The following is a 21,357-nucleotide window of genomic DNA, read 5'->3' on the forward strand; positions in this document are numbered from 1 at the left end:
ACATATCAAAATATAAACAAACTTGGTCTTCCAAGTAACTTAGAAAAACATGCACCGTGTTCATTTATAAATTAGGTTAAATAGCAGAATATAATTTCATAAAGAAGTTATCAGTAAACCATGAGTTTATTTTAATAGAGATGCCAAGGATAAAGAATACAAACTGTTAGAGTAGAATGGAGTATTAGAGATTAATTGTTACAACTATCAACTCAGTGCACGAAATTCCTCAACCTTTAAGCCATCTTATATATATTGGTCTTCACACATTTTAGTCATTTGGGAAGTTAGAGTTCCTGAGGCTGTGATAGTCTGACACTATCCCTTCATATTTATAACTGACTGCATTCTTAAAAGTTATTTACAGATGGAAACAAGTAATTTTTTTAATTTTTTTAATGTTTTATTTGTTTTTGAGAGAGCGAGAGAAAGACAGAGACAGAGCACAAGCAGGGAGGGGCAGAGAGAGAGGGAGACACAGAATCTGAAGCAGGTTCCAGGCTCTGAGTTGTCAGCACAGAGCCCCACATGGGGCTCAAATCCATAAACCATGAGATCATACATGACCTGAGCTGAAGTCAGATGCTTAACTGACTGAGCCACCCAGACACCCTGGAAACAAGTAATTTTATCTTAACAAAAATATATATCCTTTGTAAAAAAAAATGCAATAAGGAAAAAATGTAGAAAAAATCACATCATGTAAATTATGTATATATTTTGGTGTGCATCATTTTTATTTGCATATATTTAATAGCTATGACCTTTTACTATATAAATGTTCTTATTTTTTTAACATTTTATTAACTTTATGATGTGAGCATTTTCTTATGCATGATTTTTAAAGACTTTCTAGTTGCATGATCTGCCATATTTAAACATTCACCTGTGGTTAATAAGATTGTTTGCACTGTTTTTTTACTATAGATATGACTACAATAAACATCTTTGCTCATAGTATCTTTAGGAATCATTGAGCATAGCTAACATTTCTTTAACTTAAAATATTTGAAAGGAACTACTGAATCAAGGCTAAGAAAAAAAATTTCAAATATGAGAATGCTATTTCTCTTAAGCTTTAACCATTGAACACAATGAATAGTCTTCTGTCATATGACATAATAGGATGTCATATTTATTAAGAAAATTCACTGTTTTGCAGTCTTTCTATATTTCAGAGTTTCCATCATTTTTTAAAATCAAATTTACTGAGGTACAATTTACATACAATAAAATGAACACATTTTAAATATAGAATTGGGTAAGTTTTGACAAAGATAAACCAGCATATAACCACCACCAAAATAGAGATATAGAACATTTGCACCACTCCCAAAATTATTTTCTTATGTTAGCATTACCATTTATAAGGTATGTACAATAATTTTTGTTTTTACAAGGCATTTTTCTTTTAAGGAAATTAAAAATAAAAAATATATATCTTAACCAGAATTTAACATTCCTAAATCTCTGTATTCAATCCCAGAGATCTGAGTTTTCTTCTGACCAAGGAAAGTCCTTTAGTATTTCCCACACTTTAGAATGATTTGCAACAAAATCTTTTAGCTTTCATTTAAATTAAAATGTCCGTATGTCTTTATTTCACCCTATTCTTTGAGGATATTTTACTGGACATAGAATTCTGAATTTAAAATTTTCCACATTTGAAACTGTCATTTCTTTGTTTCTAGCCTCTAATATCTCTGACAAGAAATCAGCCTTTATTACATTACTGTTCTCTTGTATGTAATATGATTTTTTTCTCTTGCTGCTTTAGAGATTGTCTCACTTAAATTTTCAAGAGTTTGAATATGATGCATCCAGGATTGATTCTCTTTGGGTTTACAGTTAGCTGCTTTTGGGGGAGTTGATGTTATCAAATTTAGAAAAATTTAGGTCATCTTTTGCTTAAATATTTTTATGTCCCATTCGTGTTCTTTTCTCCTTTGGGACTGCAATTTCACATCTGTTAAATAGGCATATTTCCCTTTAAATTTTTTCTCTAGTCATCAGACTGAGTTTTAACTGATATCTCTTAAATTCACTGACGTTTCTGTCATCTTCAATCTGTTGTGAACTATAAAATTTCCATTTAAATTATCATATTTCTCAATACTAGAATTTAATTTTTTTTTTTTTTTGGTTTCCATGTAACTGCTAAGATTTCCTATCTCTTCACTTATTAATGTCATATTTTTCTTTAATTCCTTGATAATATTCAAAATAGTTGCTCTAGAATTTTTATCAGCCAAATTCAACATCTGGGCCATCCTGGTGTACGTTTCCATTTACTGATTTTTATCTTGATTGTGGGCCACCTTTTCCTGTCTCTATAATATACATAGAAAACTTAAATTACATACCGGGCAGTATAGATGACAGGTTATCAAGGCTCAGGACAACTGCCTTCCTTTAAAGGGTATTCATTTTTGTTCTAGCATGCAGTTTAGTTTTTTGATGATCACCTTGAAATTCTAGGCTTAATTTTCTACCTTGTTAAGGTGGATCCATGGAAAGCCCTACATTTTCCCCAAGGCTCTCTAACTTATAAGATTCAAACTCAAATTCTATCTCCCTTAGAAATTCTATGTAAGCTTTGTTTGGGGTTTTATAATAAAGGGCAGTACAAGTGTTATGTTAATATGGTTAATACGTTAATATGATTATGTTAAACATTAATATGGTATTAACAAGGAGTTAAAGAGTAAAGAGGTCTCTTCATCCAGATATGACCAGAACTCCAATGTCACCATACCTGTTTGATTTCTAGAATCCTTTTTCCCCTCTTAGACCTTTAAAATCTCCTCACAGTTAAGTCTTGGGTATTCTTACATGTATAACCCGCTATCAACTAAAAGACTCAGTAAACTCCCTCATAAACTGGGTCACTGCTTATTGCAGCTCCCTTTTTATCTGGTGCACTTTCCTGGGACAGTGTGAACTATGTATAATCTTTGCCTTTTCAGTTCTTCAGGACTGGCATGCTCTTCTTGACCTCTACCTGCATGGAATTTGGTTTGGAAACTGCCCCAGGCACAAAGCCATAGTGATAGGGGATCTCAACTTATAAATTTTTCTTCTATCACTTCTTATCACTTCTTATCTCCTTCTGTGACTTGTGCTGTTTCCCAAAGGCTAAAAGTAGCTGCCCTATAAATAGTCTAGTTGGAGAGTTTTTTCATTAAAAGAAGGTTAGTCTGGTACCAGCTACAGCATTACGGTCAGAAACACAAGCTCTCCCATTATAGTTTCCTCATATTTTTATCTGAAATTAGTTATACAGTGCCATATCCATATTCCCTCTTGATCTTGTCATTAACATTTTAATTTGTGAAATAGTTACCATATCATTTATTCACTTTTAATTATCTCCAGAATTTTGAGCTCTGATAAGATTAAAAAATCACCAACTGATATTAAATTAGTTTTATTACATTTTATTTTTACCTCTAATTTCAGAAGCATGGTAATTATGCCCTATTTCCATATTCTTCAGTGTTGCTTGAAGCCCAGAAATCTAAAAAATGAAATCCAAAGATATGGGGTTATATTTTTGTATATACAGAAAATGACTCAAAAAGAGTTGAATAAAATACAGTGTTTAAATACTGCCTGAAAGATATAAAGATATTAATTTCTCTTGGATTAATTCCTATATATTTAAATAATTAAACATGAATTAGAACAAAAGAAAAATATAATTTTAAATTCATTTCAGTGGGTAATTATTAGGTATCCATTATAAACAACTGAAACATTTATTTCATAGCATAGTTTCCTGAATCAAGAATACTCATTCCACACTTTGAATGATAATTATTCAGTACTCTACTTTGAGAGAAATTTCTTCTCTGCTGAAATTGCTTCACAACAACTTAATTCATCTTTCTGTGTATAAAAGATGAGGTAAGTATTAGTTGAAAAGTAAAATATGAAGAGACTATTGTTTTTCTTGAAACTCTTAACTCATTTTCCGCCCACAGACATTCCTTGTTTTATTAAACATGTTTCATAATTAAGAAAATTTGTTAATTTGGAGGCATATAACCTACCTATATTTCCTGAACAATAGACTTGAATTAAAAATTAAACCTTAAAGAGCTTTCTTGTCCCTCATTGTATATGATTATATCAACACAAAATACCATCTATTTAATTATATGCAGATACACATATTTTTCCTACTATTACTGAGTAATAATATTTCTTTAATAGAAAACAGCAGATAATCGTAATCTATAGATCAGTGCTCATAAAATGCCTGGGGGAAATAAAAAGGTAAAAAAATCTGTATCTATTCTTGAATGCCAAATGGATTATTAAGTTTTTAAATACACTTACTTGGAATAGTATAAGATTTATATAAAAGTTGCAATGTAATAGAGAGCTCTTATATACCCTGCACCCTATTTCCCATTAACATCATACATTACCATAGTATGTTTGTCATAAGTAATGAGACAATATTGATACATTATTATTAACAGAATTCCATATTGTGTTCTAATTTCATTATGGTTTTTCAAATACATGTTTTCTATTCCAAGAGCTTATACAGGACACTTTACATTTAGTCATCATGTCTTATTTGCTTCCTCTGGACTAGTACAGTTTCTCAGACTTTCCCTCACTTTGATGATCTTGACAATTTTGAGGAGTACTGATCAGGTAATATTTTGGAGAATATCCATTCTTTTGGGGTTGTCTAATGTTTTCTCATGGTTAGACAGGAGTTACAGGTTTTGAAGAGGAAGACTGCAGAGTAGAAGTGTCATTATTAGCTCATTATTTAGCAACATGGTTAAAGATTAACGATGTTATTCTTGATCACCTTCCTGAAATGGTATTGTCTAGGTTTCTCCATTGTAAAATTACTTTTTCTTCCATTTCCACTGTACTTGTGGAAGCAAGTCATTGTGTATAGCCAACAACAGATGAGGTGTTAAGCTCTACCTCCTTGAGGAAAAGATTATTTACATATGTCATTTGGGATTCCTCTTTGAGAGAAATGTTTTTCTTCTCCTCCATTTACATACTCATCCATTTATTTATATTACTATGAACTCACAGATAATTATTTTATACTCTGTGTTATAATCTATTTTGTTGCTCAAATTGTTCAAAATTTGACCATTGGGAGATCTGTCAGGATGATTCATGTAATGGCTATGACTCCATTTGTTGATGTTTGACTGCCAACAGTTTTTAATCCTTACTTCCTACTTCCCTTAGTGCCCTACATCTTAGAAAACTGATATCAAAGCCTGGATGCTTCCTCCTTTGGCACTGATGGGAGATTCAAACCATATAATCCTATTATCCCACATAAGGACCCTCATCCTACTTCCAAACCCTAACCACAACAAAAACCCTAAGCCAGTCTCCTTCCTTTTACTCTCTGAAGACATTTCAGACCCGCATGGTAAGGCATATGCTGCTTTCCCTAGAGAGGTCAATTATGTAAGTAATAAAAGTTTTCATACCCTCTGTGTGTGCTGTGTGTATAGCACAATCAGTTTCAACATCCAAACCAAATTTGGTTCTTGGTCCATTTACTTCCAGAGGTGCCCACAACAGTAACAGTTTCTTTGTCCCTTGACATACCCCATTGTTATGTTAAGTATTTTCTTTCTCTCTCTTCTTTCTTTCTGTCTTTTTTCCTTCTTTCTTTCCCTCCCTCCCTCTTTCTTTTCTTTTTTTCCTTGTTTCTTTTGTTTTGTTTTCTTTTCTTTTCTTTTTTCTTTTCTTTTCCTTTCTTTCACCTTCTGATCATTTCCTAACATTCTAGCTCAACAACATGGGCCAAATGTTCCAGGTGCATTTCGTATTTTCCATGCCCAGCCCTACTTCCATCTGTTGGAGGATGGTATCAAAACAGATATTTAGGGGTGCCTGGATGGTTCAGTCCATTAAGTGTCCAACTTCAGCTCTGGTCATGATCTCATGGTTCATAAGTTTGGGCCCCATGTCAGGCTCTGTGCTGACAGCTCAGAGCCTGGAGCCCGCTTCAGAATCTGTGTGTGTGTGTGTGTGTGTGTGTGTGTGTGTATGTGTTTGTGTGTGTCTCTCTCTGCCCCTCCCCCCCATGCACGCATGCACGCTCTCTCTCTCTCAAAAGTAAATAAACATTAAAACATTTTTTTAAAAGAAATAGATATCAATGCATTGGGTATACTCATTTGCTATTGGAGTCTCATTACTTCTAGATCCTCTCAGCAAGCAGACCTAAAAATATATACATTTATTTTATATAATATCTCCTGATATTATATTATATTACATTAATATTATAGCAAATATAAATATTAATATATTTACTTTTACTATATTAAATGTTATTTATAATATATTTATATTGTTATATTATAATAAATACAAATAATAATATGTTATATATTATATTACAGCCCTATGAACCAAAAAAAGATAAAATGCAACTTATTTTACATATATACTAACAAATTATATTTTATATATTTTCAATCATGGGACTGTAATTCAGAATTTTGAACATTTTCAAGTAATTTTATAAAACAAAACAATTAAATTAGAAGTTTTTCCATAAGATTTCAATAAATTTAAAACAGTTGCTATATTATAACCTGAAGAATTTGAAAACACATATTTATTAGATTTTTGTATACTTTTACTCCTTTATATACAAACTGAATATCATAAAAAATTCTAAATTCTAATCCTTCTTGCAAAGTATTACAGAGCTCTATATGTTTAAAGAGAAAGATAGTGAGCTAAATGTTCACTAAGATAAGGTTTTTAAGAAAGTGATGATTAGAAATCCAGATAAAATTATAACATACTTCTTACTGCTCTAAGCTCACATCCTAAGTTTTGGTTAGAAGTGACTTCTCAGAGCATCACTGAAATAAAGCAGACACTGAAAATAAAGACGTAACCAAAAATTAAGCATAAAAGTTGATGCATCTTCCATGTTAGATCATAGAGGAACTTTGTATACATTTTAATATATGTTTATTTTCAAATATTTTTAATATATTCATTCTACAACCTCATGACACACTAATAGATTCAAGTTAAAAGGTTAATCCAATTGGGGTGCCTGGGTGGCACAGTCAGCTGAGCGTCCGACTTCGGCTCAGGTTGTGATCTCACAGCTTGTGAGTCCGAGTCCCGCATCAGGCTCTGTGCTGACAGTTCAGAGCCTGGAGCCTGCTTCAGATTCTGTGTCTCCCTCTCTCTCTCTGCCCCTCCCCCACTCAAGCCATGTCTCTGTCTCTCAAAAATAAATGAACATTAAAAAAAAATTTTTTAAATGTTAATCCAAGGCTCTATACCCCAAGGTATACCTGATAGGAATATTCCAACAGAAAACAAAAACAAAAACAAAGACTTGTGGATAATAAATCATTTTCTTGAGGAAACATTCCCAAAAAGGTTCAGCTCATTAAATAGTAACCTTGGATCATTCTCCAAGGAGAAAGATGATAAAACTGAGACTATATTGTCTGTCCTAATTTGGAGAATGTGTTAATTGATCCTGGGACTAGACTGGTGTAAGAAATATCTGACAGTCCTTTTGGTGACTCAGCACCTTGCATTCATAAATTGTGTGTCCATCTTTCTCTATAGATAGCAAATATTTATTCATCCTTTCTTATAACTAGGATACTAACAATACTGCATAGGCTCCATCAATCATGTCCCATTTTGGATCTTGAAAAAAATCTGATTATTAATGATACCTTATGATAATAGGTATACACTGGACTGCTTAGGACAAATGAGGATACAGAGTAACCAATAAAGTAGAAGAGGACAGGATTCATCCCTACCACTCCCAATCCTTGTTCATCCAATAGAACAAGGAAGTATAAAAGTATCTATGCCTGAGAGGGAGAAGTAAGAATTCACATATGAGTGACCTATTTCACCTCTCAAGCTACAAATCCAAGTGTGGCTAATTGGAAGAAAAGGACACTGAAAGCCAGATAATTCAAAGATACTCCAAGTACAGACTAAATTTGCTCCTTGCTTCTCAGAGAATAATCTAGGAAAATTGACAGTCCCTTAAAAAGACCTTCATATTTTGAATGGTGATATAGAAACATAATATTCTTCAGGTAGTGCCTGAAAGTTGATTGAAGATGGTATGTCTATGTACGTGGACCTTAAGTGGTTTCCAGATTGCCCACAGTTTGAATTGGCAGAATAGGGAAATCAGAAGTCTCAACTTGTCTCAGTGAGATACATGAAAATGTTACCATTTGAAGCATTTAACCAGAAAAAAGATGAGAGTCATGACAATGAGGCTATAGATGTTAAGGATCTCACAGATGCTGTGGCAGAGGTCATGGATTTAGCAAGGTATGTTAGGTTCACACTTTAAAGAACCACATAGAACACCAGCAGTATGACCAAAACCAGTAACACAACACTAGCAAGTGAAGGCCAAGCATGTAGTCTTCATGTCATATGGATACATAATGTCCCTTGTTGTAGGAGCCATCTTGCGAAGAATGAGATGTGATTTGAAGACAAAAAAAATTAACACTGATAAGTTTCAGCTGAACAATTAATATACCATTCAGATACTGTGTGGTAAATCCAAAGAGACTATTTTAACCCAGGAAGATCTGGATAGTCTTTAATAGCAGGTTCTTTTTTCTTTGTCTATAGCAGGAGTAGGGGTTCAGAGACAAAATAAAATAGCTTGCAGATAATACAGTTCTTTGCTAATATGAACAGTGTTGTGGAAAATTGAACCCTGCCTCATTAGGGATAGTGATTTAATTTTTTAAACAAGTTTTCACTTTAGATACATATCAAACATAAGGCAAGTAATTTTATCTCTGTTTAATAGGTAAGAAAAATAGGTAAGATATAGAAGTAAAATAACCTAAATGTTCACATGGCTACTGTGAAGCACAGATGGGACTCATCCCTACCACTCCCAATCCTTAATTCTTCTAACTAAACCAGTAAGAAACAATCTGAAACTTAAAGAGTATATGTGGCCTGAATATGTCCTCAAAATGGCCTTTGATCTAAACTTAGAAATTCATCTCATATTTATTTTTTATAAAATTTGAGTTTTTCCTGCATGGAGCCAGACACTGGGCTCGATCTCATGACTATGAGATGATGACCTGAGCCAAAATCAAGAGTCAGATGAGCCACCCAGGTGCCCCCAAATTCATCTCATATTAAAGATAGGGGAATTGATGACCTCTTCAGGAGGATAACTTAGCCCTAATTACACGTAAGTGTAGATCCAGGGCTGGACAGGTTGCAGATGTAGAAATTAACAATCTAGAGAACAGTGTAGGCACTTGCCAGCATGGATGTCTGGAAGGCCTGGTATCCTTGAATGATGAAATTCAGTATGAATGGTCTGTCAGAGGTGTCAAAGTATACATGGTCTCTTGGAAATATATGGCCAGATCCCTGATGGATCCCCCACCCAGAGAAGGATAATAGTGAGATAAGCATGAGAACAGGGAATAAGGAAAGTCAGATGAGTAAATCTAATTTGAACCTGTGGCAGGATAAGAAGTAGAAGCAACCAAATCTAGCTTGAAGCACTCCAAGATGTAGACTTATGCCTTTTATCAGGAGGCTGAGGAGAAAGGTTAAATGTAAAGGAGCAAGGAGATAAAATTCTGAACGTTTTACATATAATGCCATAAAAATGTAAATTATATGAAACTCCTTTTATGCAATATTACCAATAATACAATTTAGACATTCAAGAATACAAAATTAAAATTCAAGCATAAAGAAGCATGGAGACACAAGTAGTGTTTTGCATTTTAGTAGCTAAGAATTACACTCAAGAACAGAAAAAATACAACTCGATTAAATCATGTCTTAACAATAAAATCATTCAAGGAATAATATAACCATCATACAAGCTATTGTAGCTTCTGAAAGTTTGGCCAAAAATGAAAATCTCCAGAAAACAATAAAAGAATGTTAAGCATAGTTGCACTTTTATATTTTCTAATAAACTGTTACATATTTTTCAAGTGGCCCATAAACATTTTGTTTTATCTTTCTTGAATTCCATACCAGACATTCCTATCACTGTCCGAGGCCTATGTAAAAACTCCACCAGGAAGAATGAAAAAGGATGTCAATAGTGGAAATGACTAAAAATTGAGTCAGTAACCAGGTGTGTCAAATATTCACTTGGGGGTAAATTCCAGGGAGTTTTTATTCATTATCTCATATAAGTTTAACAACAATATTTTTAAAAGGCAGATCATTGTGGCTATACTTTATTTATAAGAAATCTGAGTTGAAAGCATCTAAGGTCCGTATTCATAATGTCAAAGTTGACATTTAAATCCCAGTTTGACTATATTGGCTGAGTTTCTTCCTCTAACCATACTTTAATAATCTCCTATAAATTTATTTTAATTCAGTAAAGTTTCAGGGCACCTAGGTGGCTCAGTTGGTTAAGCGTTCAACTTTGGCTCAGATCATGATCTCACGGTTCTTGAGTTTGAGTACCACGTCAAGCTCTGTGCTGACAGCTCAGAGCCTGAAGCCTGTTTCAGATTCTGTGTCTCCCTCTCTCTCTGCCCCTCCCCCACTCATACTGTCTCTCTCTGTCTCTCTCTCAAAAATAAAAAAAATAAACATTAAATTTTTTTAAAAAATAATGTTTAGCTTAATAATCTTTATAGGTTTAAAACAAAATAACTTTTATGAATATTGCCAAATGAATCTTTTTTACAACATAATTGTTGAAAAGCTTTTTAAATTTATCTCAGAAACCAATATTCCTACTTATATTATTGAAAACTAAATGGTTAAAATCATTTTGAGGTAGTTTTGATGGCTTCTTTACCTGCCCAACTGCTCTGTCTCTTTCCAGAGAGGTCAGCATTTTCTGCTTCAGTAAAGTGTGGTGCTTCTCATGTAACACCCTTATAGTTGGTTCATAAGATGCATAATGTAACTTCAACCTATGAAAAATAAAGGGCATTTAAAGGGTAATTGAGTAAATCAGTGATTTCCATCTAACATCTAAACCTTTCTCTCTCTCTCTCTCTCTGCTTTTACAGTAGGATAAAAAATGAATAACCATATAAAGGTCAACACAAGCCAAGAAGTGCCAGAAATATTACTTGGTATGCAGCCCTTAAACATGGTGGGAATAGGGAAGTCAGATTTCTTTTGAGTTAACTACTTTTCTATTTCCTACCAGAAGTTTTGCTATATTCAAGCATGTACTCAGAAGATTGCTGCTATTTGTTGAGATAAAAATTTGCAGTTTGCTTAATCAATTCAGAAACAGTTGTCAAAAAGACAAGGGCTGCAAATAATGGAAGATTAAACAGAAAGTATCATTCACATCAAAATAAACTAAAAGATGTTTTTGAAAACAAGTTTGAGTAATTCATGTTAAGAAAATTAAGTATAAAATATTTTGATAGCTCATAGGAGAAATAATTCAACTCAATATATGATATAAATACCTTTAATAATATTTTTAATTTGAAAATGCCTTCAAAATACTATTTTTTACTTATTATTGAAGTGTAATTTACCTGGAGTAAAATATACAGATCTTAAATGTTATAGTTCAGAGTTTTCAGAAATATACATGCCCAGGGAGTCCACAATGTTATCAAAATATAGAGCATTTCTAACACCTCAGGAGATTCTAGAACTTCATATATTTGGAATCATACAATATGAATGTAACAACCAACATCATAGGAATACAACCAATTATAAGAGATTTTAAAAAACTATATGCCAACAAATTGGGTAACCTGGAGGAAATAAATTACTGGAAACATATAACTACCAAAACTGAAACAAGAAGTAGAAAACTTGAACAGACAGATAGCCAGCAGAGAAACTGAGTCAGTAATTAAAAACTACCAACAAACAAAAGTCCAGGACCAGATGGCTTCCCAGGTGAATTCTACCAAACATTTAAAGCAAAATTAATACCTATTCTCTCAAACTATTTCAAAAAACAGAAAAGGAAGGAAACCCTCTAAATTCATTCCATGATACCAGAAACTGGCTTCTTTTCACTCAACACAATGTTTTTTAGATTCTTCCATGTTGTTGTGTATATCACTAATTCATTTCTTTTTACTGTGAGTCACATTCCTTTGTATGTATATTCTACAATGTGTTTATTCAATATTTCACTGATGAAGAACTGATTTGTTTTTAGCTTGGGGCTATAATGAATAAGGTTGCTATGAGCAGACTGACACAAATCATATGAGATATTTTTTGGTTCTATCTCTTCATTTCTCTTAGGAAAAATACCTACGAGTTGAATTGCTGAGTTGTAATTTACATTTCCAACAGCAATATTTGACAGCCTTGGTTACTCTACCTCATTGCCAACATTTGATTAGTCTAATTAGTTTTGTCAATTTTATTATAAATTTTATCACTTTTATTATATTTTCAAACAATCAACATGATTTTGTTGATTTTTTCTTATGTTTGTCCCTTTGCTAGTTTATTGGTTTCTGATCTTTTTATTTATTTTTCTTTCTCTTTTTCTTTTTTTATCATCGAAGTATGAGATTAGATTATTGATATAAAATTTTCTTCTTTGCTGATATAAGCATTTAAAACTATCAATTTTACTTTAAGAACTGCTTTGGCTGCATCCCACAATTTTTAATATGCTGCCTTTCAATCATTCAGATTGAAATATTTTTTCATTTCCTTCATTGACTCAGGGACTACTTAGAACTATGCTACTTCATTTCCAGATATTTGGGAATATTCCAGAGAGCTTTTTGTCATTGATTTTAATTTAATTTGATTGTGGTCAGAGAGCATATTTTGTATGACATCAGTTCTGTGAAATGTATAAAGACTTGTTTTATGGTTGAGCATATGACCTATTTTGTGCACATAAAAAGTCCAAAGTAGAATTCAAGAAATATCAATTACACTCCATTAGTTGATGTCTTATTCTATAGACTTAGAGAAATTGTGCCTATTTTTCTAATGATTGCCAAAAGAGGAGTGTTAAAATCTCCAATTATAACTGTGGATATATCGATTTTTCCTTTATGTTTTATCAGGTTTTGCTTCATATATCAGACTCTTATATCACAGTCATGCATAATATGTCATCCAGATAAAATGACATCTTGCTGAAATGACCTCTTTTTCCCAAATTCTCAGGATGACTGTAAGGATGTTGTTTGTGTATCCCTTTTCCTTAGGCCCTGTGGGCATGCAGGGGTGGCTCTCCTTCCCTAGAAAGAGCTGACACTTCAGATGTGCTGCAAGCCGCTGTATAGGCCTCTTCCCCACAAGGTAAAAGATACCCTCCTGGAGTTGGCCCTACTTCCTCCTCTCCTGACTGCCAAGCTAATGGTTTGGTAAGGGAGAAAAGAGACTATATATCCAAACTAGTATAAGAATTAATCATCAGGGGCGCCTGGGTGGCTCAGTCGGTTAAGCAGCCGACTTCGGCTCAGGTCATGATCTCACGGTCTGTGAGTTCAAGCCCCGCGTCGGGCTCTGTGCTGACAGCTCAGAGCCTGGAGCCTGTTTCAGATTCTGTGTCTCCCTCTTTCTCTGACCCTCCCCTGTTCATGCTTTGTCTCTCTCTGTCTCAAAAATAAATAAACGTTAAAAAAAAATTAAAAAAAAAAAAAGAATTAATCAGCATATACTAACAGGAACCAAAAAAGCACCCTAGAGATTGGATTTTGAGATACTAACCTAAGAATGGATAAACAATAATTCACCTTTTTGAAACAGTGGATTTTACAAGTACTGAAACAAGCACTCCAATGGCTGCAGTAAAGTCACTGCTGAGGTGGCTCTTAGCAAGTTGGAAAAAGTAATGGTTAACACTCAAAAAGATGAAAATGCCTGAGCTGCCTCTCCTGGCAGACAGTACAGGAGGAGCTCCATAACACCACAGCAATGATGGACTGTGATGACAACCTCAGTCTTTCCACAAAACCTGTAGGCGTGACTAAGTACTGGGAAAAATATTTTCAGGAGTTGTCATTAATATCCAGAAATCCAGAGTGACATCACAGCCCCTATATTACAAAGGGGATTTACAGAGGCCAGAGAATAAGTAGGGTCATGGCTAAAGTCTGGCTCAAAGTGGGCTTATTTAGTCTATGCACCCACCCCATGATTAATCCAAGATGCCCTGCATAAATAATTTTAACTGATTTACCAGATTGTTGGAGTAAGCTATCAGAGTTGAGAAGGCCACTCCAGTGTCTTCCTCTGACTTGTGACAGACAATTTGAAATTGCCTCACAGGCACAATTTCGTTTATTTTTTTAGCCTTTTTTTGTGAGGCTCTGTTAATTCTTTTCAGCTTTATCCCTTAGTAAATTTTTTTGAAAATACATTTTTCAGTTTGAGAACTTCCATTTGGTTCTTTGTTTATATTTCTCATTTCACTTCTGCAATTTCTCAACTGTTCACTCATTATATTCATTATTTTCTTTAAAATTCTGAACATTTCATAAGCACTACTAATTCTGTTATTTCTTTCATTTCTGAGTCTGTTTGTATTTGTTCCTGGCTATGGGACACATTTTCCTGCTTCTATATATGTTATATATTTTTTTGTATGTTGGACATACATTTATCTGAATTTTATTATCTTCCTTTAAAAGAGTTTTGTTCTGGCAGATAGTTAATTTAATGGTTGACAGTTTGAGCTCTCCAAAGTTTACTTTTAATCTTTTATTAGGGCAAGTCAAAGTAGTCCCTTCTCCAAGGCTAGAATAACTCTTCTCCTATGGCATGTCTTATCAAGGTTCTTAACTGAATGCTCAGAATTTTCAGTGAGGTTCCTCCATTGAGCTGGTCAGAATTTCTACATCTATAACCTCTGGAATCTCCATTTAGCTCAGTTTCCCATGAGCTGTTCTTTGGAGGCATCATTTTTTCACTTTTCCATAACTTAGTATTTGGTCAAAGACTAAAGGGAACTACTACAAATATTTCTTAAATTCCTTTCATGTACCTCCCTCCTTTTGTGATCCTATTCTGCAAATTCCAGTCCCCTCAGTAGCACTGCGCTCATATCTCTGCCTCATCAGTTAATCAAAGACTACTGCACCCCGTGTTCTACTTTGTAACACTATTGTCTGAATAGTACTTCTGTGCAAAAATCTGGGTGATCATGCTGCTCACTTTGAATAGTTCCCTTTTCTTAGGCATCACAGTCCTACTCTGCCAATTTTCCAACATCTGAAAAAACAACTGCCAAAAGTTCTGTTCAGTTTTGTAGTTCATTGCAGTTGAAGAGCTAATCTATTTCCAGTTAGAGAGCTAGTTCAGTTCTATTCAAACATGGCCCCAAGCATAAGAACCCCAAAATAATTTTAAATGTTTTTCTATTAAAAAATAAAAGAGTAATCCTTGTTTTGTACATTTCATGAAATTATTTATAAAAGTCATTGACTTGTAAGTCATGTTTCTCTTAACATAATTTATGATCATATTTCATTGCCAACGGCAATAAAACATAAGCACTAGAGTTAAGTTAAATATATATAATGTGTATCAAAATTCAACTATATTCAGTAAAGCATGAGAGAGTAACAAAATAAAAATATAACAAATATGTACAATCCTATCCCCCATTCCATTAATGTGCTTAGCATATATATATATGCTTTGCTGTATATTGCACACTTCCCTAAAGTTATATATATTTATAAGCACATATTCAGGTACAGAGTTATATACACAAAAATGTGTGCTGTAATTTGTGGAAAATTGAAGGATTATTATTATTGATGGTACAGTTTTTCTTGTATTTACTGACTTTAGTACCTAACTCATTCATGGGATATGACTTGATAATCGTCTGCCCAAAGAATTACCATTATGTAGAATATAACAAGGAAACAACATTAAAAAAAAAACCTGTTTAGTCAATCTGAAGGAGTATGTCTGTTTTGTAAATTCCTTAAGTACCTCATAATTCATCTGCTTCTATGCTGTAACTTTGAGGGACCGCTAGGTGGCTCAGTTGGTTAAGCGTCCGACTTCAGCTAAGGTCATGATCTCACTGTTTATGGGTTCAAGGCCCACGTTGGGCTCTGTGCTGACAGCTCAGAGCATGAAGCCTACTTTCTACTTTGGATTCTGTGTCTCCCTCACTCTCTGCCCTTCCCCCACTCATGCTGTGTCTCTCTCTCAAAAATAAATATCAAAAAAATTTAAGTTCTAACTTTGATATTAATAATTCTAAAAATGAATAAATTCGTAAAAGACACTCACATTAAATGAGAACTACTGTAAAGCTGATAGTAAAATCAACTAATTATCGACTTAAACAATTTACAGAAAAAAATTAAGAGTGACCTTTTGTAGTTTACAATGAGAAAAAACATAGATATATAACTGAAATATTGGGGTAAAATATTAACATAGAGAAGTTAGACTCTAATTTAGCCTGGCATCAAAAAACATTCTTCCTGGGTGCCTCAGTCAGTTAAGCGTCGGACTTCCGCTCAGGTGATGATCTCAGAGTCCCTGAGCTCGAGCCCCACATAGGGCTCTGTGCTGGCAGCTCAGAGCCTGGAGCCTGTTTCAGATTCTGTGTCTTCCTCTCTCTCTGACCCTCCCCCATTCATGCTCTGTCTCTCCCTGTCTCAAAAATAAATAAACGTTAAAAAACAAAAACAAAAACATTCTTCCTTGGGGCGCCTGGGTGGCTCAGTCAGTTAAGCATCCGACTTCGGCTCCGGTCATGATCTCAGAGTCCATGAGCTCGAGCCCCACGTCAGGCTCTGTGCTGGCAGCTCAGAGCCTGGAGCCTGCTTCAGATTCTGCGTCTCCCTCTCTCTGACCCTCCCCCATCCATGGTCTGTCTTTCTCTGTCTCAAAAATAAATAAATATTAAAAAAATTTTTAAAAAATTTCTTCCTTATAGCTGATTTATTATGCATGTTTAGTTGCTGGTTGTTTTTTTTATTAATGACTCTGATGATATCACTGAATTTTTGTTTTAGGTACTTAGAAAACACATACTATCGATTCATCCAAATGGTTAAATGGAGACAGTATCCTTAATAATTATATGTGGGAATAAAGTTTAGCTGAAAACAAAAGTTGTAGTTATATTACAGTGTAATGTGAGTTTCTTCACCAGGGCATCTGAGGATTACAAAAAGTATAATCTGACATTGCTGAATTTTTATAAGAAATGAATTATAATAGTATTCCCTTTAAACATACTAGGAAATATAACAAGTATGATCTATTTTTAAACATAGGCTAGAGACTCAATGAAAAAGAAAGCAATTAAAATATTCAATTTACCGAAGAGTAGAATATCCAGGCAGCGACAGTGAACAACATATTTCAGCTGCCACAACTGGATACAAACATGCTCTTAGACTGTCACATATCCAAGTAACTGAAGTACTGAAGTACTGAAACCTGCTTGTATTAGCACAGAAAGTGAGAATAGAATCAAACCTGAGATCTTTCCCATGAAAGAATGTGCTGTGATTCAAACTCACTTAACCGTACATGTGGCTGTGTATGCACATTCACACACACACACATATACACATGCACACAATTAAAATACCTTTCTGCTTTTCCTCTGGGTAAATGGGTGTCTCACCCTAATGAAGGTACAACAATTATTTATCTTTAGACAAGAAAAAGCTTAGCTACCTTTAAAGGATGTCCACATGACCAGCAGGAGCCACAGACCCCTATATGGTCCTGAGTATAGAACAATTCCCAAATTTAAAGAATGTACTTTGAAAACAAAATACAGGGGCACCTGGGTGGCTCAGTCGGTTAAGCGGCCGACTTCGGCTCAGGTCATGATCTCGCCCTCTGTGAGTTCGAGCGCTGCGTCGGGCTCTGTGCTGACAGCTCAGAGCCTGGAGCCTGTTTCAGATTCTGTGTCTCCCTCTCTCTGACCCTCCCCTGTTCATACTCTGTCTCTTCCTGTCTCAAAAATAAATAAAACGTTAAAAAAAATTAAAAAAAAAAAAGAAAACAAAATACAACCTACAGTTCTGAAAAAGACCTGTATAAAAATGCAAAAGGGAATATTTTTGGAAGTAAGAGAGGAAGAGAGGAGGGAAAATAAATCTGAATATATACTATTTCTAAAAACCTTAGCATAAATTCAAGGTCATTCAGTATATGCCCCCTCCACCTCACCCTTGTCAAGTAGGTTTTATACTTTGTTTTCTATGGGTACAATATGGTGAATATGCCATGTTCTTTCATGACTTGGTGCCTTTGCAGGGTATGTACCATCTGCCCAAAGCGCCCTGCTCCCTCACTCTGTTAACCTACACTTCAGAATTCCTCTGGAAATAGGTCCTTGAAACCCTCTCACACCTAGTCTGGTTGAGGTGACTGCCCTTGGTTGGCATAGCAACAATGCAGAATATTTCAGTTTAACTCCTCCCCCATCACACATCCCATTAGTCTCTGAGAACCATTACAGCAAGGACCTTAACTTATTCATCTCTGTATTTCAAACACATAGTATAGTATCTGGCATACAGTAAATACCAATAAATGTTGAATGATTATTTTACATGAAAACTTCTAATGAGGCCAAGTTACTTAACAGTAATTAAATAACTCCTTAATAAATATACTGACAAATATTAGCAGCTTACCCTTTGAGGTCATTAATTAACTTGTTTTTTTCCTGGACTATTCGCTTGTGGTGCATTCGATGAAAATCACGTTCTTTTTGAGTTTTCAGCAAGTCTTCTCTAGCCTTGCTAAAAAATAATAATAATTTTAAAAATCACTAACTCCAAAAAAGTATTTGACAAAGTACAACATCCATTCATGGTAAAAAAAAAAAAAAAAAAAAAAAAAAAAAAAAAAAAAAAAAAAAAAAAAAACTCTCAACAAAGTAGGTTTAGAGGATATATAAGTCAATATAATAAAGGCCATATATGAAAATCCACAGTTAATATTATCCTCAATGGAGGAAAATTAAAAGCTTTTCCTCTATAGTCAGGAAAAAGACAGGGATGTCCTCTCTCACCACTTTTATTCAACAAATACTGAAAGTCCTAGCCATAGCAATGAAAATAAAAAGAAATAAAGGATATTGCAATTGGCAAGGAAGAAATCAAACTTTCACTATTTGCAGATGACATGATATATATATGGAAAACTCAAAAGACAGCACCAAAAAAATATTAGAACTGATAAACAAATACAGTAAATTTGCAGGATCCAAAATCAACATACAGAAATCTGCTGCATATCTACACACCAATAATGAAGCAGCAGAAAGAGAAAATAAGGAATCAATCCCATTCACAAGAGCACCAAAAACATTAAGATGCCTAGGAATAAACCTAACCAAAGAGGTGAAAGACCTGTACTCTGCAAACTATAAAACACTAATGAAAGAAATTGAAGATGACACAAAGAAATGGAAAGACATTCCATGCATTCATGGATTAGAAGAACAAATATGCTAAAATGTGTATACTACCCAAAGCACTCTACACATTTAATGCAATCCCTACCAAAATACAACCATCATTGTTCACAGAAAAAAAATTCTAAAATTTGTACAGAACCACAAAAGATCCCAAATAGCCAAAGCAACCTTGAAAAAGAAAAGCAAAGCTGGAGGCATCATAATTCTTGACTTCAAGTTATATTAAATCTTGTAGTGATCAAAACAGTAGGGTACTTGGCACAAAAACAGACACATAGACCAATGGAATAGAATAGAAACCCCAGAACTAGACCCACAAACGTATGGCCAACTCATCTTTGACAAAGCAGGAAAGAACATCCAATGGAAAAAAGACAGTCTCTTTAACAAATGGTGCTGGGAGAACTGGACAGCAACATGCAGAAGATTGAAACGAGACCACTTTCTCACACCATTCACAAAAATAAACTCAAAATGGATAAGGGACCTAAATGTGAGACAGGAAACCATCAAAACCTTAGAGGAGAAAGCAGGAAAAGACCTCTCTGACCTCAGTCGTAGTAATTTCTTACTCGACACATCCCCAAAGGCAAGGGAATTAAAAGCAAAAATGAACTACTGGGACCTTATGAAGATAAAAAGCTTCTGCACAGCAAAGGAAACAATCAACAAAACTAAAAGGCAACCAACGGAATGGGAAAAGATATTTGCAAATGACATATCAGACAAAGGGCTAGTATCCAAAATCTATAAAGAGCTCACCAAACTCCACACCCGAAAAACAAATAACCCAGTGAAGAAATGGGCAGAAAACATGAATAGACACTTCTCTAAAGAAGACATCCGGATGGCCAACAGGCACATGAAAAGATGCTCAATGTCGCTCCTCATCAGGGAAATACAAATCAAAACCACACTGAGATATCACCGCACGCCAGTCAGAGTGGCCAAAATGAACAAATCAGGAGACTATAGATGCTGGTGAGGATGTGGAGAAACGGGAACCCTCTTGCACTGTTGGTGGGAATGCAAATTGGTGCAGCCACTCTGGAAAACAGTGTGGAGGTTCCTCAAAAAATTAAAAATAGACCTACCCTATGACCCAGCAATAGCACTGCTAGGAATTTACCCAAGGGATACAGGAGTACTGATGTACAGGGGCACTTGTACCCCAATGTTTATAGCAGCACTCTCAACAATAGCCAAATGATGGAAAGAGCCTAAATGTCCATCAACTGATGAATGGATAAAGAAATTGTGGTTTATATACACAATGGAGTACTATGTGGCAATGAGAAAGAATGAAATATGGCCCTTTGTAGCAACATGGATGGAACTGGAGAGTGTGATGCTAAGTGAAATAAGCCATACAGAGAAAGACAGATACCATATGGTTTCACTCTTATGTGGATCCTGCGAAACGTAACAGAAACCCATGGGGGAGGGGAAGGAAAAAAAAAAGAGGTTAGAGTGGAAGAGAGCCAAAGCATAAGAGACTCTTAAAAACTGAGAACAAACTGAGGGTTGATGGGGGGTGGGAAGGAGGGGAGGGTGGGTGATGGGTATTGAGGAGGGCACCTTTTGGGATGAGCACTGGGTGTTGTATGGAAACCAATTTGACAATAAACTTCATATATTGAAAAAAAAAAACAGTATGGTACTGGGTGGCTCAGTCATTTAAGTGTCCAACTCTTGATTTTGGCTTAGGTTGTAATCTCACAAAAGTGAGATGAAGCCCCAAGTCAGACTCCATTCAGGGCATGCAGCCTGCTTAAGATTCTCTCTCCCTCTTCTCCCTACCCCTGCTCTCTGTATCTCTCTCAAAAATAATTAATTATTTAATTAATTAATTTTTAAAATAAAAAGAATCACTTAAAAAACACTATGGTTGGGGCGCCTGGGTGGCTCAGTCGGTTGAGCGGCCGACTTCGGCTCAGGTCATGATCTCG

At 34.6% G+C, this 21,357-nt stretch overlaps 1 protein-coding gene across 2 annotated transcripts in view; it reads right to left on the minus strand.

Annotated features, from left to right (window-relative positions):
* The window catches only part of SPAG16 (sperm associated antigen 16), a 1,005,541-nt gene that overhangs the window by 945,899 nt on the left and 38,285 nt on the right, over window positions 1-21,357 (minus strand). For both annotated transcript variants that reach the window (XM_058706052.1, XM_058706047.1), the window contains 3 exons: window positions 18,621-18,728; window positions 10,832-10,949; window positions 3,448-3,517 (listed from right to left, as the gene is read on the minus strand). In XM_058706052.1, the coding sequence (XP_058562035.1) occupies window positions 3,448-3,517; window positions 10,832-10,949; window positions 18,621-18,728 (296 nt within the window). The remainder of the gene's footprint in view (window positions 1-3,447; window positions 3,518-10,831; window positions 10,950-18,620; window positions 18,729-21,357) is intronic.

Source organism: Neofelis nebulosa, chromosome 2 (genome assembly GCF_028018385.1).
Source record: "Neofelis nebulosa isolate mNeoNeb1 chromosome 2, mNeoNeb1.pri, whole genome shotgun sequence".
Lineage (NCBI taxonomy): Eukaryota > Metazoa > Chordata > Mammalia > Carnivora > Felidae > Neofelis > Neofelis nebulosa.